The sequence below is a fragment of the Gastrolobium bilobum genome, unplaced genomic scaffold (assembly GCF_033153095.1).
Source record: "Gastrolobium bilobum isolate Gb01-03AN ecotype WA unplaced genomic scaffold, APGP_CSIRO_Gbil_v1 utg4364, whole genome shotgun sequence".
In the NCBI taxonomy this organism is placed as follows: domain Eukaryota; kingdom Viridiplantae; phylum Streptophyta; class Magnoliopsida; order Fabales; family Fabaceae; genus Gastrolobium; species Gastrolobium bilobum.
The window spans coordinates 420,181-444,765 of NW_026898973.1; the positions used below are offsets into that span (position 1 = coordinate 420,181).

Here is a 24,585-nt window from a genome sequence, read left to right on the forward strand (position 1 = left end):
AAATGTCTTGTCTCCGAAATCAAAAGGTTGAAATGCCAAAGCCTTAATACAAAACGGACCATATTGATACCTTTTTTAAAATAAAATACTCAAATATTGTTTAAGGCAATATTAAGTTCAATTAAAAGATCGAAAGTGTATTTACACAAAAAAGAAAGAAAGATCGAAAGTGTAAAAAAACTCTTGCTGTCATGTCTATAAAACACAGCAGACTTAAAGACTACGGTTAGAGAATAATATAAAAGCATTAAAAAAGTTATCATCTAATATAGGTCACAAGTTCGATCTTTACCGTCCTCACTTTCAGTGGAATTAAGAAAAGCACAAACTAAAAAAATGGGCTAGTGCAGCACAAGACAGATCAATAATGAGCTTGTGCCGTATCCACGCTTCAAGTTCAAAAAACTCTTGCACGAGGGAATATGTTAAAAAATAATATAAAAATATTTAAAAGATCATCACCTTAAGTATTAGGTTGAAGTGGTTCTTTACGCCTTGTAAGGGGAATTTTTTTTTGTAACATTTGCACATGGTGGTTCTTGTCCAGCTTACTTTGAAAACTCAACTTGTCCTTACATGGTACCAGAAGAAGCCAACCTTCAGCTGAAAGCAACCCACATTTTTTGCTATTAGCAGCAAAATGGTACCCTATGCACAAATTCAAATCAACAAGGACATGGAGGATTGGATAAGGGAACAAGTCGAATTGGTTACATATTGAGCAGTACTACTCGTACTTCAAAGTTAATTATACTTTAATAGTGAAAGGCAATAATAAGTTCAATTATGTAGTACAAAATAATTGTGCACCAAAATTCTCTTCGTAACAACTCTCACTAGCGTGTATGCGGCTCCACATATGTACAATTGTGCAGTTCTGTGATTACAAAAGTTGTTTAATTAGAGACATGGGCATGGCTGGTTTTATATTCCATTTGTAGTGGGACCCTCCTAGACTTTGAGAAATTTTGTTTTATGATTAAAAGTGAGCTGAAGTAGCTATGTGAAGATAATTACCTTATTGGACAATTAACAAATTGAAAAGACAGTAGTCACCTTATGTTTAGAACAAAATACAAAAGAGAAAATACAGGTTGTTGTAACACCTAAAAAGTTATAGCCTAAGTTGAGCTCTTCTTGATTAAATATAAGTATTTAAGAATAGAACCATCATCAATATTTCTTGCAGAAAAGTCCACCAGAAGCCATTAGCAGCATAGCTCAGAAATCCCAAAGAGGCTATGGAATGGGAAGTCTTATTCACATCCCCATTTTTTGTGTTAGATTCTAGGAATTTGATCTCTTGCTGGCATGGTTTTACCCCATATGGAGCATGACTTGTTGACATTACTCCAACTGGGTAGCAAAGGTTGGGGTTGCTCCATGCCCCAAAACGCCTTCCCATTTTTCCATAAAACTCCTTGGAGAATTTGAGCTCCCCTGTCAGATTGTTTGCACTAACATAGAGTGCACTGAGACAAGGAAGAGTTGATAGTTTTGGTGAAAGGTTGCCTGTGAGGTTGTTGTCACTAAGTCCCAAAAATCTCAACCTCTTCAATTCTGATATAGACTCAGGAATTTCCCCCTTCAACCCCACGTTAGAGAGATCCAAAATTACCAAGTTTTGAAGGTTTTCCCACTTTAGGTTCCTGATATTTCCACCTATTGCATTGTTGGATAAAACCATTTCTTCTAAAGAATACATCTCTTGAAAACTCAAGGTCAACCCACCAGAGAATCTGTTATTCCTAAGGTCCATAAGGGTCAGATTCTTAAGAAAAGCAAATTCTTTCAGCAGATTCCCCTCCAAATGGTTATGGCTCACATCAAACTTCAGAAGGGAAGTTAAGCTTCCAAGAGTCAAAGGCAAAGTCCCAGACAATGAATTTCTACTTAAATCAAAGATTAATAACTCACTTAATGCACTTAAAACATCTGGAATCTTCCCAGTAAAATAGTTTCCTGCAAGAACAAGCCTCTTCAACTTGTTGAGGTTGCCAATATCTGGTGGAATCTCACCTGTCAAACCATTCTCTAATAATACTAGTGACTGAAGTTTCTTGAGGACTCCAAAACTTGAAGGAATTTTTCCAATGAGACCTGTGTTTGATCTAAACTCAAGTGATTCTAAGCTGCCAGCCAGTTTTTCCCAGTTTCCATTGGGGATAGTAACTTGATTCCTGTGTTGTGATTCAAAGCATTTGAAAAAGGACAGAGCTTTAAGGTGCTTGAGCTCAAACAACTGTGGTCTAAATTCCAAAATTTTGGCACAACTTAGAGAATTTTCATGAATGGGCCCAAGGTTCAAGTCAGTAACATACCAAAACCCATTAAACAGATCACAAGAGACCCCCTGCGGCATTAAACAACACAAATTATAATTAAGCAAAAAAATTGAACACCACAATATTCTGTGAAGTTTATAACTTGGTTGAATTGCAAAAGTGTTCTGATTACATGGCTTAATAAGCAATGAATATACTGGCTACTGCATGTAATCTTTTACTGAGACTATTAAAACTATGAAAAGGGGCAAAAGTAGTGAGAAACAATTAATTGTCATACTTTGAAAGGTATCATTGTGTGACAGAAGCTTGAAATAAGAATAGTTTTTGGATTAAGTGTAGAATTGACACAATTAAGCCAAGCAATTTTATTTATTTTTCCTTTGGCTTGCAGCAGAATGGACAAAAGCTGAAGTTCACTTGAGAATTCATTACTGAAAATTTTCAAAGCCTCATTTGTGGACATAAAAATGATTACCCTTAAATCTTTAAGGAAAAAGAAAAAGAAAATTGAAATGTATGGTCCCATAACTTTAACCAGAAATAAATTAAAATGTCCAACCTTATCCCCAGCACAGTATAAAGGTAGTTTCTTGGAAACTTTGCAGTATGGTATCCAATTATGGAGATGGATTTAAGTACCTGAATAGGAGTCCAACCACAAGGATCTGGATAGAGATCTGAGCCATTCCACCCATCACCAACAAAGCCTTGAATGGTGGAGTATAAAGCATCCTGCTCTATTTTCTCCATTGGAGCTATGTCAAGGTCTACTTGAGCATAGCACCTTGCACTCAGTAAGACAATGAAGAAAGCAATCATGCCTTGACTAAAAACCTTGAAGCTGTTCATGAGGCTATTAAGTCAAAACAGGACTATCAGGGACAAGAAGAACTCAAGATGGATGAAGAAAAATTGATAAAAACAAACACAAAACAGGAGCTTCTTGGCTTGAACTCTAGTGCATAATATGGGCAATGACTCACTTTTTACACACAGACAACATTCAACTAAATTACAAGAAAAGGCATAGACAGAGAAGAAGGAAGAACAGGGGACTTACTCCCTCAACAATGAAGTGGATATCAAGACAAATACCAAGATGGGGTCCCTACAGAAAATTACTGATATTTTGGAGAAACAAATAGAACAGGTACTAGTAACAGTGAAAGGAAGAACAAGGTCCTAAAATTGTGTTCACACACTGAATAGGAAAAGGGGAATAGTAGAGGAAACACAAAGGCATAACAAGAAACCTGACCTCTTTCCTTCCTTGTGTTTATGGAAAAGCTAAGGAAAGTATATAGCAGAGAGAACACAAAATGTTAGCACAGTTCTCGAAGTTCAAAGTCATAATTGTAATGAGTCTAATAAGGCCAGAGCTGTAGTAACTGAGAGGCCTATATAAGATGAAAGCGAAAGCTGGTATGCAAATTGAACTCTTTTTTATTCTCCCATTGAACATCACATTACTATTAATGTTATTATTATTATTATTATATGTAAATCACGTCATTATTGTTATTATTTGAGAAAATCATGGTGTTAGATGATTAATTTCTTAGTCACAAATTTAAGTAGGCCATCAAAGGGTTTTATTGTTGAAGGGAATTATGGAAGGCTAAATTGTGAGGCATTTCTTTGGGGAGTTTTAGGTTTGGTAGGGATGAAGATTGTGGTGAGTAATAGTAGGGGACCATTATCCATGCAAGAAAAATGAAAAGGTACATGTAAACGCATGCAAGACAAACTAGGCTTTTATCTGTTAATGCTGTAGCTGCCTTGTTTTGTGCTGTGACCTGGTGGGTTTTTAACAGCCCTCTGAAACTGCAGGTAAAAAAAGGACAAAAGAGCAGAGTGGCTTTGAAAAGTGAAGTTAACCATATTGCTTGATTGAGTTTTGGTCGATTTGGAAAATATTTGCACCAAAAAACAATCCTAGAGTCTTTTGGTTGATCCTCCAAAATTTGTAACTGGGGACATGAATTCGTGTCTCAACCAAAGAAGAAAATTGGAAAGAATAGGGTGATTAATTCAGTGCTTGCAATGCTTTTTCTGCAAAATATATATATATATATATATATATATATATATATATATATATATATATAGGGTTTAGTGTGTGTCATTTAAAAGGACACAAATAGTGTCCTTTCAGTGATTTACACAAAGTACGACTGGTCCTACTTTGTGTAAATCTGAAAAGTTATTTTTTTTCACTTTACACGTCAGCGATGTGACTGAGGAGAAAAAAAAGTAACTTTTTAGATTTACACAAAGTATGACCGGTCATACTTTGTGTAAATCACCTAAAAGAACACAAGCTTATGTCATTTAAAAGAATACTTCTTTTCCCCATATATGTGTGTGTGTGTGTGACTACAGATGAAAATTTTGCAACAACACATAAAAAAAAGATATGCCGGTGGATCCTAATTTTATATATTTTTTTAAGAACATGTGGGTCTCACTTTTTCTATGTCTGCTGCACTAGAAAAAGTGGTGTAGTGATAGCAGACAAAAAGCATATATATATATATATATATATATATATATATATATATATATATATATATATAGGGTTTAAAGGATCTCCTGTTGCAGCAAAATTCCTCCTCTTCTGCCATAGAAACAAAATTTTAGGACCCACAACATTTTAGAAAAACAAAATAAAAATAAAATTTTTGGCACGGATTTCGAACTGTCTGCTGCAAGCTATCCTCTTGTGCAGCCGCATAAGAAGCTATTTGCCCATATATATATATATATATATATATATATATATATATATATATATATATAGGATAATATTTCTCTCAAGTTAGGTAAGAGAGAAATTTTTTCTAGCATACTCAACAAATTGCGAAACCCACTAAGAGAGAGAAAAAAAGCAGCAGCTCAATTATCGATGTGACTATGTGAGTGCACGAAAAAATTTCTATATTATGCCACTTGAGATATTACCCATATATATATGGGATCTTTTGACTACAGTATATGAATAAAAAGTATTAGTGTCTATTTTAACCATTGATCTCTGATTCCCTATGCATCTCACGACTAAATAATTTATTGATAAATCACAGTCATCAAATCAAAGAGATTAGAGACTCAGATGACGAGTAAGACTTCTTATTTTTACATCGTCATCAAAATATCCTTCCCCAAGTGTATTTTCCTTTTATATTATTGTGAACTAAAGAATTTGACGGAACAATGACCAATATATCACGCTTTTTGCAATTATTAACCTAACTGCCACTCAAATAGTAAATTTTACCAAAGTGCCACGTGTTCAAGTTCGCAACAGCAGGTAGCGAACTTTGTTTGCTGATGTGGCATGTTTATGGTGGTCACCTAATTCGCTACTGCTAATAGCGGACTAGGTTGTTATTGAATGTCAGTATGCTCTGAGTAAAAGCAGGACACATGTCAACCATCGGTCAATGTTCGCTTTGGGACGTAACGAACTATGAGAGAGAAATTCAAAAAATTGAAACACCCTGACACATGTCCTATCTTCTCTATTTACACTCTAACGCTACTTTGCAGTTTAGAAAATAAAACCACATTGAGAACATCAATAATCCCTGACACTATGTGAGTGCACGGAAATTTTTCTATATTATGCCACTTGAGAGATATATTACCCATATATATATATATACATATGAGGTAGGATCCTTTGACACCGGTGTCAAATTTGAAGTTTGACACCTCATCTGAGAGTCCTTAGATCAAAAAATATCAATGTCGTCACATGCTTACAAATCAGAGTCGTTGATCTTTTTTGATCTGGCTCTTAGATGAGGTGTCAAACTTTAAATTTGACACCGGTGTCAAAGGATCCTGCCTCTATATATATATATATATATATATATATATATATATATGGGATCTTTTGACTAGAGTAAAAGAATAAAAAGTATTAGTGTCTATTTTAACCATTGATCTCTGATTCCCTATGCATCTCACGACTAAATAATTTATTGATAAATCACATTCATCAAATCAAAGAGATTAGAGACTCAGATGACGTGTAAGACTTCTTATTTTTTTCATCGTAATCAAAATATCCTTCCCCAAGTGTATTTTCCTTTTATATTATTGTGAACTAAAGAATTTGACGGAACAATGACCAATATATCACGCTCTTTGCAATTATTAACCTAACTGTCACTCGAACAGTAAATTTTACCAAAGTGCCACGTGTACAAGTTCGCTACAGCAGGTAACGAACTTTGATTGCTGATGTGGCATGTTTATGGTGGTCACCTAATTCGCTATTGCTAATAGCGGACTAGGTGGTCAAAATGTCAGTATGCTGTGAGTAAAAGCAGGACACGTGTCAACCATTGGTCAATGTTCGCTTTGGGACGTAGCGAACTATGAGAGAGAAATTCAAAAAACCGAAATCTATCTACAAGTCTTTGTGCATAATTAGGTAAAATTATTTGTCTATATTTGGTAGGAGATGAAGTAAAAATATAGTTGAGAAATTTTTTTCTCCATCATTTGCTTTTCTATATAAAATGGTTGAGGAAGATTACCATTGAAGGAGTGGAATTATTTTTTTCCATGTGGTGGGAAAATTAACACACGATATCAGTAAAATTAACCTAATATTTTCGGAAAAATTTTGGCCTACCAAACACCTTTTTGTACGGGTGTTCGTGGTCTGGATGGGATCGGTTTTGGAAGCAAAAATTATCCGATCCAACCGTTTCGGTTTGATCATATGATCATCCATTCGGTTTGAATTTTTTTTCAAATCCGATCCGATCCAATACAATTTTTTTCGGTTCGGATTGGATCGGTTTTCGAATTTTTGAAAATCCTAAAATTTGTTTCATGATTATTGTGCAAATAACATTTTTTATATATATTTACTTTGTAATTTTTTTTTAAATACAAAAGCATCAGTGAACGATAATATAGTTTTTTTTTTGCAATGAGATATGAAGCTATACACAGATGAAATTTTATTGATGAGATGTAACTAGGTTTTCTTGGGTTTAGTTGATGGGTTAATGGGTCTTAGGTTTAAAAATTTTTGGGCTATGATTGGAAAAAGACCCAAGTAGGTAGAGGAGAATTAATATATTGGATCGGTTTGGATTGGATCAATTTTTATCAACCAATCCGAAAACTGATCCAATCCAATTAAAATTTGCGGTTTTTTTTTTGGTTTTCGGTTTTTCGATTTTCGATTTTTCGATTTTCAGTTTATTCGGTTATCGGTTTTTTGTTTCGGCCACCGCGGTTTGAATCGGTTGATGAACACCCCTACATTTTAGTAACTTACCATGAAAAAAAAATCCCATTATATTTTTGGAAATTATTTTGTCCCGATAATTTTTTTTTCTCTTCTACCAAACGCTCCATGCAAATAATGGGATAAAAAAGAAGAGAAAGAGCTAATAGATAAAAAAATGTAAAAAATAAATAATAATTTAGGATTTATCGTTTCTCAATTAATATGAGATTAAGTTATCTTCATCAACTCTTAAACTACATTGTTTTGGGAATTGAGATAAATTAATGAAAGGTGTTTTAGTAAAATTCATAGGGATATGATATTGTAACAACCAATCAGTGTTACTACCAATCAATTTCACCGTTAGATCGATTATGTTGATCCAACGATTATATTTATTTTCATATGTGTGTGGTTATGATTTTCCATATTTAATGTTTTGCATTAGATATAGGAAATCATAACCATACAAATGTGGAAATAAATATAAAATATTAAATATAGAGAATCATAACCATACTAAGATGAAAAAAATATAATTGTTAGGTCAACATAATCGATTTAACAATAAAATTGATTGGTAATAACACTAATTGATTGTTACAATATCCTTCCCCAAATTCATATAACAATAAACAAATCAAAATTTCTAAAATACCCTTAATTAATTCCCTCAATTCTCGAAACGATATAGTTTTGAAATTGATGAAGCTAAATTTATCCCTTATTAATAGAGAAACGATAAACCCAATAATTTATAAATCCAATAATTTATTATAAGAATAATTCTCCCATACACTAACACACATTAGAAAACAGAGGAAAGAAAAAATTTATGTGTGTATGAAATTTTTTTTCACCAGTGAGAGTCTATTTCCCCTTTATTATAATGATAAGATACCCAAGTGTTACGTTATTATTGAAGTAGTATAACAGTCTTACAATTATTATAGGAATCGGGTGAAAAGGATAACACAAAGCTTAGGAATCGTAGCCCAAGCGACGACGACCTAACTGTTTTTCTCTTTAGGGCCTAACATAGGTTGACCGGTCTCTTTCTTCCCTACGTTTTCTCTGGTTGCCCCTTTAGTGATGGATGATAGTGAGATTGCACCATGAAGAAAAAAAGTACTCGATTAGTGTTTCTATTGACAGTCTATTTTTTTCAAAGCAAGTTCTGTAAAAGTTATTTTGTATAGGGTGGTGAGTTTGCAATATGCTTTCTGTTTTTAAGGAAGTAACCCGAAACAAAATAATTGTCGTTTTATGTTGAGAAGATATCGTTTTTCGTATTTGGTTTTAATTGAATAACCAACTTCAATTTAGATTAGTTTTTCTCAATTGTAAACACCCCAAGTTCAGTAAAATGAAAATAGGAGCAGAGCAAACATTCAATTAATTCAAACTATAGAAGTTAAGGTCTCTAGGGGTAAATAATTAACATTAAATCTGTTCATATATCTTTGTTACTCAATTTCAATTTGTCATGATCTATTTATCTTATAATTAGTTTTTGCATAACTTAATCATATCTTGGAATGAGCTAGGTTCTGTTGATTCTAGTGATAAGTAGAACATAAGAATGTTTTAAAAAGTTAACCGGCCTCACCGTTGATCATCCAGGAGCTGAATGTCTCCCTCTGAATTCAAAAGTATTGGGTTTCGATGGACCATACAGCTGTTGGCCTGTTGCAAAATAAATGAGTGTGACATTCTAGGGATGTGTACGTTCTCTGTTCTTACCAGAACAGTACCTTTTCTGTTGATGATGATCATAGGCAAGGAATCAGCCTCAACTTGAATTGAGTATAGCCAATCAGTTTTTGGCACTAGTATTTAATGCAAATCCGAAATACAGTTAATTTTCAAGATTTTTTTGGGTACAAAATCTCGCGAAAGCCCACAGGCACTAACTGCTTAAGAGTAATCTCAGACAAAGAGCATCAATAATTATTAAGGAGAGATGACAGACAGGATTTCTTGAAAGCGATGTGAAAACTGCATCATGTTTTACAGATACAAACTTTTCCTTGGGTCACTGCACACGCTCCAAAGAATGTTTTGAAACTCCATAATAATTACCTTGCTATTTATAACCAATAAAAGTACAGAAGTTAATATTGAAATTGAATATGTAACAAAGATGGATTCACCTTAAGGGAGAAAGAAGGTATTTTAGCTCATTATCTTAGGTATAACTGAGCTAAAATTTGTTCACTTTTAGGAAACAAATATAATCTATTGTACAAGAGGACGGTCTTTGAAAACAAAGGCAGGAGAATAATGCTTCTCATCTGCCAGTAATAAATTTCAAAACAAACATGGAAGTTAACCCCAAAGTATTATTACATGCCTAATTCTCCTATTTAAAAGGAATAAGAGCATAGTTATATTATATCTATTGCGATATCAACGAGAAATATAACTATTTCCATCATGTTGTAAAAAATTTCAAGATCTTCTTTCCTATGGAAACTTCACCGGGATGCTCCTCTCCCTCTTCCTCTTCTTCCTCCTCCTCCTCGTTATTATTTTCAACCTCGTAGATTGTGCTTCCATCTTCATCCCCATATTCGGGTGTACCATTTTCTTCCACGCGATCCACAGAGTTGGTTGCAGCACCATTGTCATCAATAATGTCTCTTGGTACTTCAAACTGTAAAAGTATATGTATAATAAATAGAATAGAACATATATCTAAAATTCCAATGAAATAAATGATCAAAACAGGAAGGCTGTTTTACCCTAACAACTCTATCATCTGAGAACAACTCCACAGTCTTTACTGTTGAGACCTGCACCTGAGATGTGGCTTGGACATTGTCTTCAGCTACTACTGATGAAGCTCCAATGACAACCTCAGGGCTTTTATCCACCTCCAGTTTACCGCCAGCAGCTTCTTTCTTCACACTCTTTGTTCCATTGGATAGGTCCTGTGTAGATGAAATCTTGCCTGCACTGCTCAAGACATGGCATGATATCATAACAATCATGAAAATTCTGACCACTACACTCAACTGAAACGACGCATGATGATGCTTGGTGCTAAATATACTATTACCAGCTACATACAGCCACATGCAGGATTTGCAATATAACAACCTTAACATTCTCTCACATTAATTCATAAGGCATCCAACAGTTATTTAATTCAGCTATTCACCTTCCTAATATTTCACACGTAAAATACTATTTATTATCAGGAAAGTATCCACCACAATATAGCCATGCAATTCCTTCATCAGATGAACCCCCCACCCCCCACCCCCAAAAAAAATAATATATATATATATATATATATATATATATATATATATATATATATATATATATATTTCAAACACTTTCAGTCAATTAATTTTTGAGCTATCTGAACCCAAAATAACTAAAATCAGCTAACCAAGATTGTGTGGCTTCAATTAAGACCATTTTCATAGTGACAATTAATTTTTGAGCTATCTGAACCCAAAATAACTAAAACCAGCTAACCGAGATTGTGTGGCTTCAATTAAGACCATTTTCATTTCAGTAAATCATTCTGAATAATCAAACATTAAATCAACGAATAAGAAGTCTCTCTAACCATTGAGCATTAGTAAAGAGAATGTTGTCATAGTCCCACATCTTTTCCTATTCCTAGTTTCAGTATATCACTATAATTATTGTAAATATTCTGTTTCCATAGATTAGTCAATATTTTAAGCAAGAAATTATTTAGTTCCGGAGAATTAGCTCTTTATTAGGAAAGCAATTATGCTCATTAGTCTATATATTGCAAAACTATGTACATGATTATAAAACCAAAAGCAATAATGTACAGATTGCCTCATATTTCTCCTGAGAGTTGACTTTAATTACCATACTACAGATCAGAAACTGCCATCTTAATAATAATTTTTATTAATATCTGAAAATTAGTGTCTCGGGCCATATATTAACGGGAAAATATTTTTGTTTACAACTTCTTACAACCATATCTTAACCGTTGATTTCCGTCAATCAACGGTTAAGATTTTCGCAAATCAAATTTATTAATTAATTATTAATTAACAATAAATGACAACCATTGATTGACGGAAATCAACAGTTAAGATATGGTTGTAAGAGTTTGTAAACTATTTGGGTTGTAAATATAACTCCTCCCTATATTAACATGATAATTAATTTAGCACTTAAGTGATTTATGCCAAAAAAGTTCATTTCATAACCACAATTTGACAATGACAATATTATATCATTCTTGCCATTATAGAAATGTACAAATCACATTTACTAATCAATAAACAGTTGGAAAGATCAATTGACATAGGAAATGATCTGATCTAATACTACATACAAGATGAAGCAACCTTGGTAACCACAATGACAAAATCAACCACCAGTGCAACAGATTGGCAAACCATAATTTTTCTTTATCCCATTTTGGAAAGGGGGAATGGGGGATGTCCATCAGTACGGAAGTCAACAAGAATCAATTTATTTCAAACATGTCACTCCATTAGAATTAATACAAATCTAAACATCAATACCCAAATGTATCTAGTTCACATCCAAGAAAATTATGCCCAATAAATAAACACAGCCAGCATAAGATAGAGTAAACTGTTATTGTTGCACATAAGGCCCTGAGACTGAACTTACGTCTTATGCCGCCTGAGATTGTATCGCTTCTCTCCAGTAACTTGTGCTGGTGGAGCAACCGTTTGCCTCTTCTTTCTGCGCCCACCGGCTGTAATACTATCCGAGTGTCCTTCACTATCACCAGTATTCGGCTCACTTTCTGTAATCCTAGAAGTATGTGCACGTTGCCGCTTCCTTCTAGCGTTACCAATGGCTTTCTCAGTGCGACTGGAGTCTTCTATACTGTCTTCATTGATACGATCAGTATTTAGAGACTGCAAACTTGCATTTTCTATTTCCTCTGAGGCTTTCCCTAAGAACTCCTTGGCCTCTTCAACAACAGCCTTCACTGATCGTGTTCTAGAAATTCCAGATTTGTTTTTCCTCCCAGGTCTGGGCCGACCAAGCTTTGGAACTGACTGCTGAGAATCATCTGGACATCCACCTACCATACTATCCACGTAGCTGTGATCATCTATGGATGGAGAGTGTTCATCATCCACCTCTCTAACAATATTATCAGATTGGAGATGCGGTGTGTCCAAAGAGGGACAAGCCACCCCACCTGCTAATTGTCTTTCTCCAAGAGTAACTCTAGCTCCTATATTAGGAAGAGATGCAGGCCCATCAACTTTTTCTGTATTAACATTCACATCTGACAGTGGCGATGTCCCAGCCATATCTGAAGCACTAACAGAATCTGTTCTTTTATTTGGGGATAAAATGAAAAACTTGGATGTGCATTTGCGGAGCCAAGACACAGGCCTTACAGATCCAGAATAGTTCAAGTCAGAGGCCGCTACATTGTCCTGGGAGTTCTTAAGAGGCCTATTATTCAGAACAGGGGAGGTAGGCGAGGAAATAACCACCCTTTCCTTACATTCAGGTAACTGAAGATCCGATACAACAAAGTCCCTAACAACTTCCCCACAGCCCTTGCAACTCCTTAGCTTCTCAACAAGTGCAAGGAAGTGTTTTCTTTCAGCCACAAGGCGTTCACGTTCCTTCTTAACCTTCTGGCTGAGATTCATAAGCATTTCAGAATCTTCATGCATCTCACGTTGGCCTGACTTCAGATGCTGCTTGTTTGACTCGAGTTCCTTCCTCTCATTCTCCAACCTAGTCCCCTCAGACTTCACCACTTCCCATTCTTTCTCAGTAACATCCTTCAAGACATTAATATTATTAAGCTCTCTTTCCATTTCCTCCTGAAATTTTCTCTCTCTTTCCTGCATGTCTTTCTCCATATCTTCCTGCCTCTTTTGGATTTCATTCTCAAGATTCCTTGTCTTCGATTCAAAATCTTGAAGCATTTGAGCCTTTTCATTTTTCACCTTTTCAGATAAAAGAAGTTCCTCTTGCTTCATTGAATCTTTAAATGATTCCTTCTCCAATTCAAGCTTCTCCAGCTCTTTCTTTATATGATCTTGCATGTCTTGTTCCTGTCTTTTCAACCTTTCTTCTTCAGTGTGCAGCAATTTTCTTAACCTTTCTCTCTCCACATCAATTTCATGCTGCTCTCTACTAATTTCAGCTCTTTTCTCATCCAGCACTTCCCACTCTTTCTCAAACCTCTGTCTCTCCTCCCTTAAGTTTTCAGCTTCCTTAATAAGAAAATCCTTCTGCGATCTGGTATGTTCTATCTCCTGTTTTAGTTCCAATTGCAAACGAGAATGCTCTGACCTCTCATCTTCAGTAACCTTCAAATTCTCACTCTCTTGCCATATTTGCAGCTCTTGTTGAGAAATCTCAGCTTTTATCTTCCCAAGTTCAACATTCAAATTCTCAAGACTCTCTCGATCAGCAAGCAATTGTTGTTTTTCCTTCTCCAACTCTTTTTCTTTGATTTTCATATTCTTTTCTTTCTCCTTTAAAGATTTCAATTTTGCTTCAAGTTCCTTATTTTGCTCCTTTATTCTCTCAGCCTTCTTGCTCAAAGCCTGCTCTTCTTTTCCAACCTTCTTTTCCCTGTGGTTGACTTCGGCTTCCATCTGTTCCAGCGCTTCCTTCTTGCTGCTGAACTCCTCAACGAGGGATTTCCGCTTTTGTTCCATTTCCAGCTCAAACTGCTGCATCTTTAAATCCAGAGTATCTTTTTGTTCACCAAGGAGCTTCTGGATCCCCTCCTTTAAGAACCACAGGCACAACAGTCAGAATGCAATTAAATCAGGTAAATTGCTCAAGTCATTCAAGTTAAGAACCCTTGTGCTCACAGAACACATTATATGTCACAGGCCTACGGGTTTATATGGTAATTTCCTATTTCCAATTTATTTCCCTACTTCAACTTTGCAAAAAATTTCTCTGTTCACAAAGTTGTCATTTCCAAAAGTAAACTTTAAAAAAGTAAATTACCATATCAACCATAAAGGCATTCAGTTAAGACTTAAGTTCATGCTGCACAATTTAAGCTATCATATTCTAATATATAATGCCAAAACTTGGCTTCGGCATTTGGTCTCTTCCTATGATGCAACTTTATCCTTAAAAGTAGTAAGTTCTCATTAGTGGGAAAGTTATTCTAATCTTTCCTTTGCCTTTAAAAATATATTAAAAATAAAATAAAATAGATTGACAAGAAGGTAGACAGGTACTTAATTCAAAATTTTAAAATTCTTCAAATTTTATTATTAAATAGATTAAATAAAAGGCTCGAGATGCTAGTATTAAAGTTATCAGTTTTTATAACATTACAGCCAAAGTGATTAACTGTAAGCTAATGTCAGCTTGGGGCAGCATATTATGATAAGGAAATTAAAAGAAGCCATAGTCCTAGAAGCATTCATTCTTTCTTAACTGAGTTTACCCTATGTTCTTGTAAAGAAATGTTCAAATATCTTGTCATCCTACTCCCATTCCTATAGCTAAGCAAGGCCAAAAGCAGAAACATCATGTTTAGTATCTAGAAATCTAAATATTTCAAGATGATGCGTGAATACCTGAGGATTTGTATGATTTTATCTCAACATGTTTTGATATCACTCCTAGTCAAAATGGCTTAAGCAATTATAAATTTATCTATCATACAGTCTTTTCATGCAAACAACTTTGCACAACATTCTATTGTATAGTAAAGTTACCAGGCGCCTGGACTCACACTTTCTCTAGCACTAAGTTTAAGTTCCAGTGCAAGTAATTCTTTCTCTTTCATCTCCAGCATGAGCTTTAAAGAATCCACTTTCTGCAACCATAAACACAACACGCAAATAATGGAAAGGGCCACATCAAAGAAACTAGATATTACGAGGAAAAAAGAGAACAAAAAAAAATCACTAAGACACTATAATAAAGTATAAAACACACCTTCTCTTCCACAACTAAATCTGCTACTCTTCTGCTTATCTCAGCTTCCTTTTCTTTCAATAAAGAATTAGATGAATCGATATTCCTCTCCAACACTTCTAGATCTCTCTCTCTCTGCTTCAGGTTCTTCTCAGCTTCAATTGACATTTCCTCTCGCTCACCAAGATTTAGCCTACCATCACAAAGCATATCTTCTCTTTGCCGTAGCTTCCTCTCCCACTCCTTCAAATCTTCCCTTTCTTTGTAGAATGTTGCCTCAAATGATTCTCGACTGTAATGGGAGCACAATACCAATTTAATAAGTTTAGTCACATAGCCAAGAGTTAACATAAAATGGTGACTGGGAACATTCATAAAATATAGAGCTAGTGCATACTCGGCAGCTATTGACAAACGTTCCTTTTGAACCAAACTTTCACGAAACTCCACCTCTCGCAATTTCGTATCCAGCTCTGCTCTTTCTCTGTTTACCTCGGCAAGCGTAGCTTCTGCATCATGCAGTTTCTTGTTCACCGCCGAAGACTTCTCTTCAATTCCATCAACCAATGCATTTGCTTCAGCTAGCTTTGTATGGGAGGAAGACTGGACTTGGGTATGCTCTTCTTGCATTGCACGCAAAGCTCTCTCAAGCTGCAATTGATACATTTCCACAACATCAGCATTAAATAAAAGAACATCTAAACAGACATCTTAGGTGGACAACCTGAACAACACGAGGGCAACACACAAATATCCTACAAATCTTGTCATAAAATTGGATTAGAAACAAATTGGAAAAGCATTGAACAACATGAAGAACTATAAGGAAAGACCAACATGTCTCTAGGTGACAAATTTAACATTCCTGCACTTTTCATTCAAGTTCAACTATTAAGATAGCAAAGGCATACACAGTGCTTAGATGACAAGCCTTAAGAGTAAGAAATAAGAAACGTATGATGCTACTTTTACATAATTACAGGATCCTTTGAAAAGGCGGAACTACAAGGATCATATGCTCCTACCATCATACAGAAAGTATGATGAATACCAGGGCTATAGCTAAAAAATTTATAAAGGAGAGAGAGAGAGAGAGAGAGAGAGAGAGGAGTTTTCACATGTACTGCATAACATTCAAAATTAAAATTAAATTCTCATAATTATGATTCGGGTAATGGTATTAAAATTAATACTAATTATGCAGCTGGGCCCCAGAAAGACACATCCTAATGATATTTGCAGGCCACATAATTGGAGAAGATACAAGGGAGACGTCCAACAACCTGTTAATTGGTTATAACAGTGTGCCAACAATATATGTGGGCTAGATATGCATGAATCGTGGAGAGAGTTTAATTCATGATGCTTGAAGGTAATGCATAACAATGTATTATACTTGGATTGACTATCATATTAAACATAAAGAAATGCATAAGATGGATGGGAATAAAGTAGCATAATGTGCTTAACAAGTCTCATCAAATCCAAACAATTGAGTAGAAAATCACTGGCTACCCACAATACATATACTTTGCATTTCAAGATGATTATAACAGACAGAATGTATTAGGTCAGCTATTAACTTTTAAACGATCACAAGTATACCACTGATACTAGTCAATTAAATATGCATATATCCTACAATAACGAATTTCAAGTAAAAGAGGAAAGTGAGCCAGAGAGGCAAAAGTTATAGCCCAGCCTCAGCCCTATGATCAACTCTTCCAAAACTACTCAAAGTAAGAACAAAGACAGCATAGAAAGAGAAGCGATGTAAGCATGTACAGACAAATTTAACACAATCATAAACTTGAATAAAGAAACAAGGAGAGAGCATACATCAGCCCCACACTGCTTCTCCGTGTTCAATGCTTTCCTCAAATTTTCCTCTCTCTTCTCGACTTCAGATAATGCAATTAAATGTGCTGACTGTTGTCGTTTTAGAATCTCCTCAGTTTCAGCTAATTCTTGTCTCAGCTGATCAAACTTCGAACTCCATTCTTTCTTCTCAATCAACAGGAGGCCCATATTGTACTGGTAGTCAAAAAGCTATCCCAAAAAATGAAAGAAACCAAAGAGTTCACCAATGGTCAATCATCACTGAGATAACAAATGGTTTCCACAAGAACATGATTTTACAAATTACAATATCATTCAACAAACACAACATTGGGACATCCAGCAGCCATGAAAATTTTATAAATTATAACGCAAAGACAAACAAAGAGTTAATTAATTGGTCAATTAGATATATTCTTATATTTCTTTTTATATTTAGTCTATAAGTATAGTTATAGAAAATTAGAAATCACACAACTCACGATTTGAATTGCACGATTCAATACAATTTGTCAGGCCAACAATTTGTGCCACGTGATGAATCAAAGATGACTTTGAATTGTACAATATGCATCCTATTTGACTATTCCACTGCTCAGTTTTCATTCTTCTGAAACAAAGGCTTCACACAATCACCCGCTTATTCTATATGCACATTATTTCGCTAATCATTACTCTATTTTCGTTCTTTTGAAACATAAGCTTCATGCAGTCACTTTGTGTGATCCAATTATGACTTCCGACATATGATTTTGTTTTTTGAGACTTATGGTTAAGTAATTTTGTCAATTTCTAGTTCTTAGTTTAATATCATTTCATTGTGCATTAAAAATCATTAATAGAATATATTTCAAGCTATTTTTCATTATGTTTCCGAATCTTACGATTCAATATGATTTACAATTCATGATTTGAATTGCGATTTAATAACCTTGGTATAAAGTAATAATACTTGTTTAGCTTTCATTACGATACCATGACAACGTTTGCATAACAAGTAGCTTTTAATGAATTTCAATCACCAAGTTTAGATGAAAGTAATTGAAATTAAGAGCCAGAATTACGGAGCCAATATAAACCTGGTATACAAAGACATGAATCACCTTATTCTTATTGCAGAAGTAAGATGTTTCTCAACCTTAAATTTATCATTTGACTCCAGCTTCAATCTTGAAAATTAAAATTTAATATTATTTTTCTAGAGCAATTTATGTTTACACTTTTTACTTTCTCCCCAGCCCTGTCAAAAAAATCATTTAATATTAAGTCTGTTGTTGACCTAGTAACCAAATTTACAGAAAAAATTGTGACATAAACAGGATCATAATTATACACAAAATGCAGAAACAGAGAGGTATATATCTCCTATCCTGACCTGATAGAAAGGTGATATCAGATCAGTGTGGTCCAGTAAGTGTATACAAGTATAAAACTCTCAGAAAATGACAAGAAAACACAAGGATAACTCAGGCTTCAAGAGGCATGGTTCTCACCCACCAACTCCCTCGCTCACGCCTATCATACCCTCTCTCTCTCTTCCATCCTTATTATCTTCTGCTGATGCTTTTATCCCTGTAGAAGCCCTTTTGTGCATTTCCCACAAAAAACAATATAATTCTTTTCTAAATACCGGATAGGTCGCTGACAAAGGCTTGAAATTTTATGCATATATGAAAACGTTTAACTGTTTCTATTCTACCTGTTTATGGACCATCCAAATCCAAAAAATATGTCACAATTTCAATCCCCGTGTCATCCATTTAGATGCAATAGCAGAAAGTGCATTGACTTCATTATTCTATTAACTGTAATGCTTCTATCCATATATATATATATTTTTCTAGGCACCCAAACTCATTCACTCTTACAAGTAACAACTTCCTGCTAGTAAAATCAATCAAAGAGTCCCTTTCTCTAAATCATAGTACCATGTCACTATTCAACATATTAGTGAGCAACGGCAACTATCTATTAAAACTAATCAATCATGAATACCCCAGTGCCCAACCCATACTCTAATTTGCACAAAAAATGTGAAAAATAACTAGAAATTAAAACAACAAAATTTATCTTTAAAAGTTAAAACAACAGAACAATTATAAACTTAACATAAACCAATTGAATCAAACGAACCCTAGAAAAGCGTTTCAAACCAACAATTACTAATTGCCATATATCTTCATCAAACTAACCTCTTTTTCGAGCCTCGAGACCTTCCCGAAGTGCGCTTCCTGGTCCTTCCTCTGCATCACCGCCTCATCCAGCAACCCAACCTCCTTGAACTTCTTCCAGTCCTCAACGTTCCCCGCGTCGAACCCCACCGTCGCCTCCCGGGCGGTTTCACTCAGAAACCCCAACGGCGGCGGCGGGTCATCGGCGACGGCGACGGCCTTTCCCTTCGCGGAGGGCGCGAGGTTGGAACTCGTCCCTGCACCGCCTCGGCTCGGCGTGAAGGCGGCCACCGCCGTGGGCCACGCCTTCCTCTGCGGCGTGAACATCGTTCTGTTGATGCAATGGAATATCGCCGGAAATTTGCCCCAAGAATTGAACGCCGGTGAGGGTTTCGCCGGAAAAAAAAGAGAGAGGGAGAGGGATATATTTTGGGTGGTATGTGAAGTGTGAAATTTTGGAAAACAAGGGTTTAGGATTTGGGTTAATTTTTTGCGAGGAGAGCTCTCGTCCCTTTGTGTCGTTTAACTATTGGGGGAAGGGAGTTAATTTGTGAAAATAAACATGTAAAATTTCGACAAAAGGAGTTTAACCATGGGGTTACTATAGTTAATTTAGGTATTGAAAATGTTAATTAATGAAAAAGAAATTACTATAATTAATATTTGTAATATTTTTAGATCCAAGTAATTTTTTTTTACATTTTAAAAAATTAATTTATCTGTTACTAAATTGAATTGAAAAGAAAGTACAGTTATTATTATTAAATAAATCATTTATTAATCTAATGAGTATTCATAAAAAATATATATATATATATTTTTGCAAAACCAAAACAACTTATCTTCAGCATAGCAATATTTCTATGCTTAAAAAGAAAATTTGAAGAAAAAGTAAAAAATATAGGATGGGTTATATTTATAATTATTTTCTTATCTTCGGATTAAAATTAAACGAATGACTCTCGCTTAATATTATTTTATAACTGTTAATTTAATTTTAATTAAAAATTAAAAAATGATTATAAGAATTTGTAAGTAAACATATTTTGTGTATATAATCTTCTTCAAAAATAAAATAATATAAAATTCAATGCATCTTAACATCAATTCTATCCAATATGACAATAAAAAAATTTCTCATCACTTCTTATTGTCAATTTATGCATCTTAATAAAAATGACGACATTATTTTCTTTTTATTTTAGCATTTTCTACACTCAAACAGAAAGAAGGGGAAAAAATTATTACCCCTTAGCAAAACTTTTGCATAAAATAAAGAAGAAAGACATCTCTTATCTAATAAAATTTTCTTTTTCATCGAATTTTTTTTTTTTTATCATCATGCAATTGCTTGCACTTCTTACTAAAACTAAAGAAATGAAAAATAAATAAAAAATACTGATTTTGTTGCAACATAAATAAAATTTTCTCTCTTTCAATGCTTCTTCATAGCATTCATTTCTTCATAAAGAAATTGAACCTTGTGCTTACAAAGAAAATGAATAGTAATCAACCTGGGTTCAAGAGTCTAAAGAAGTGGTTTGGAGAAATCTAGACTAGGCTAGATAAGGAGACTTGAAGAGGCTAAGAGAAGAATATATACAAAGGATTCAATTGAGGCTTTACGAAACTGGGGTGTTTGGTTTAGGGTAAATTTTATGAATAATAGGAAAATGTGATATACAGGGAAATGGTTGGAAAGTGAAATAGGTAGAAAAATGTAAAAAAATATTGTTTAGTTGGAAAAAAATTTACCGGGAAAATTAGGTAACTTTTTTAAAATCTATATTTGGTTGTAGGTAAAATATAGATGGGAAAATTAAGTAAGTTTACAAAAATAACCCTGTTTGTACAATATTTTTACGGTGGCATGCTATCAGTGCAAGTCTAATCCCAACTTTTACGGTGGCATGCTCGTCTTTGGTTCATTAAGCGGTGTGAGAAATTGTCTTGCTTTTTGGCAATACCACCTACAAAAAGGAGTTCCTTGGCCGGCTTTTTGAGCACAAAATGCTATGCATCTACGTTTCCTATGCATCTACGGTAGGTGACTAAATCAGGAAGGACAACGAACCAAACGCAGTGTTCTTAATTTCCCACTTGTGATATATCCTAGGAAGCACCGACACTTCAAAAACTCTGACGTGTCGTGTCCGACACTCCCCGACACTCCAACACGCGTTATATAAATTCAAAAAAGTTCAAAGGTTGCGTTGCATTGAGTTTTTAGTTCCAACTATTAGATTCGTTGGATTACAATTACCATTTAATATAAATATTTAGGATATCTTATGTTTCTTTGCAAAATTGATGAATATTTTAAGTTTAATTTTATTTTTTTGTTAAATTATTGAATATTAAATATAAGAGTGAATACCCATTTTAGTCCCTGAAAATATTTGCGAAGCACAATTTAGTCTCTCGGTTTAAAAAAGTCACATTTCAGTGTTTCATTTTTTAAAAAAAAGGGACACGTTTATCCTTCTGTTAAGTGGAAAGTGACGGCCCTGTTGACGGACGCCACCTGGAACGTTAAGTGGCTGAGTCACTAACGTCCTGCCCACGTGGAGAGAAAACGACGTCGTATTGATAGCTGCCTTATGTCTAGTTGGATGTTTGGACATGTGACCGTTGCATGAAAGGGTGAGTGACCCAATATAGTTCCTGTCAAATTTAGAACCCTAAATCAACTTAAGAATAAAAAAAAAAAACCAAAACACATTTTGTTGAAGATTGAATAGAGTGTCAAGTAGAAGGTGTTTACTGGCTATTTTCTGGTGCGTAGAAGAAGATGACTATGTTATCTGGCTTGGGGGAACAAGTTTTCTGGTGCATTTGGGAGTAGAACAACCTGACGGAATTTTGGACGAAGGTGCAAGATGTTGTTCAGCAAGATCTGAGTATGAAGGTGTAGGAAAGAAAGTTGTGATGATTGCAATGGTTGTAACAATGAAATGCATTGTACGAAATGTAGTTTTTCTTGAATGAAATTGAATGACTTGTTGACCACTGTGATGAATAATGTTGAGAAGATGCACTTTTGGTCCCTGGATATTGGAGCCTAATGATATAAACTAGAACCCAATTTAGTCCCTGGATTTTTTATCGAGGGCCAATTAGGTCCTTGAAAAAATATATCGGGGCACTTTTTGGTCCCTGACAGTTAAAATTTGGACATGACCTGTTTAGACTAAATTGGACACAAGTTGCAATTCAAAAGTTGTTCATCACAAAGACATAATGCAGCAATTCAAAAATCAGCAAGCTGCAGCAATTCAAAAGCTGCAATTCATACAAGCTGCAATCCAAAAATTGGACATGAACACATTGCATTCAAATTTGTCCAAACAGCAACGACCAAACAGTACCCAGAATTGGACCACCTGCATTGTAGCCAGAATAAAAAAGATTCATACACAAATTAACAAATCAGCATACAGATACAGCTTGCAGCAATGGGAAACAACTGATATAAAAAAAGGAAGTTGTAGTCATTCATAATGGAACTTGTAGTCAGTTACAATTGCATACCCTTCCATCATAATTAAAGGCTTGTCAAAAAACAGAACCTATGATGGGCACCAAAACCATTCTAAAACATCCATTTCATACACAAAAAACAGAACCTATGATGGGCACTAGAACCTATGGGGGTACCAAAAAATACAGTCATGAACATTGTTGCCTATACAACAAAAAGTGAACCCCTATACAAAAAAACTGTATCCAAGCATGATTCAAGCTGGTCTTGGTGGCCTAAACCCAGGTGTGGCCATGAAAGCCATAAGCCTGCTCCTTGTGCAACTGCTTGTTGCATTGATAGTTTCAGTTTACAATTGTTCTGCTGGTGGTGGGGCTGTAGGTGGTGGGCTATTGCCCCTAGTGGCTTTCCTTTGTCATCCACTCATAAGTCAGCTTTCCTTTGTCATTCCTAACCAACACACCTCCATCATGATATCTTATAACTATATAATCTTCCATCTGCATACAAAACAGAACATAATCATTTTTTACACTACCATCATATTAATTTACAATATCATACAAGTAATCACTACTTAACAAATTAATTGGGGCTTTTTTAATGGCTGCATAAAACTAATTCCACGACACTGTCATAAATAAATTTGGGGCTTTTTTGGTAATCACTACACACACCAACTTAAAATAACAAATGGGGGACCACATGCAACAAGTTCCAAAAAGATTCAACCAAAGGCAACAAGAGGGACCGCAGATAATAAACAAAGAAACGAATTTCACGTACCTTGCACGACAATAACCAGAGTCACAACCGTTTAACGATCTCTTCAACCTAAACCACACTATTTCCACAAGCTTCCAACTGCAGAAGCCACGTACAACAACAAACCACCGTGGGTCACCAACCTTCACCGCAACTGAAGCTCATGAGCTGAGGAAATGGGGGAGGAAATGGCGGGTATGGACGACTTGTGTGACTGTGTCAACTGAGTCAACAACAGGTTTAGATCAACTCACATGCCATTCCTCAAACGACGTAGTTCCCTTTCTGAAATACCTGATACAACCTTCCAATGTAAAACGACGTCGTTCCTTTCTCTCCACGTGGACAGGACATTAGTGACTCAGCCACTTAACGTTCCAGGTGACGTCCGTCAACAAGGCCGTCACTTTCCACTTAACAGAAGGATAAACGTGTCCCTTTTTTTTCAAAAATGAAACACTGAAATGTGACTTTTTTAAACCGATGGACTAAATTGTGCTTCGCAAATATTTTCAGGGACTAAAAAGGGTATTCACTCTAAATATAATATACACTACATAAATTAAAAATATTATTTGATATCAAAATGTGTCATAACGTGTCAAAATCTAATATTTTTTAGAATTTACGTGTCGGAGTGTCGTGTCGTATCGTGTCACGTGTCCCGTGTCCCGTGTCGGTATCGATGCTACATAGAATATATCTATCATTGTGAACATTTACCCTAAACCAAACACCGAGTAGTTCATGGAACAACTGCAAGCATTAATGGGATAATAATTGCTCCCGAAGCAATGATTCACCATATAATTTTACAAGTGTTAATCCAAATGGGGGGCAACTGTTTAGGTTAGTCATGGGTAGTCAAAAAATGTTCAACTTACT

At 35.0% G+C, this 24,585-nt stretch overlaps 2 protein-coding genes across 2 annotated transcripts; both read right to left on the bottom strand.

Annotated features, from left to right (window-relative positions):
• Positions 1–1,141: 1,141 nt before the first annotated feature.
• Positions 1,142–3,080, bottom strand: LOC133285983 (piriformospora indica-insensitive protein 2-like). The gene is made up of 2 exons (XM_061483311.1): positions 2,928–3,080; positions 1,142–2,353 (listed from the first exon to the last, which is right to left on the bottom strand). Exons 1-2 carry the CDS (start codon positions 3,036–3,038, stop codon positions 1,142–1,144), a joined length of 1,323 nt encoding a protein of 440 aa, XP_061339295.1. The 5' UTR covers positions 3,039–3,080.
• A 6,626-nt stretch (positions 3,081–9,706) lies between these two features.
• On the bottom strand, positions 9,707–19,864 carry LOC133285953 (protein CROWDED NUCLEI 3). Its single transcript, XM_061483274.1, has 8 exons — positions 19,476–19,864; positions 17,284–17,493; positions 15,842–16,095; positions 15,466–15,736; positions 15,260–15,343; positions 12,184–14,288; positions 10,287–10,500; positions 9,707–10,198 (listed from the first exon to the last, which is right to left on the bottom strand). Exons 1-8 carry the CDS (start codon positions 19,779–19,781, stop codon positions 9,977–9,979), a joined length of 3,666 nt encoding a protein of 1,221 aa, XP_061339258.1. The 5' UTR covers positions 19,782–19,864; the 3' UTR covers positions 9,707–9,976.
• Positions 19,865–24,585: the final 4,721 nt, after the last annotated feature.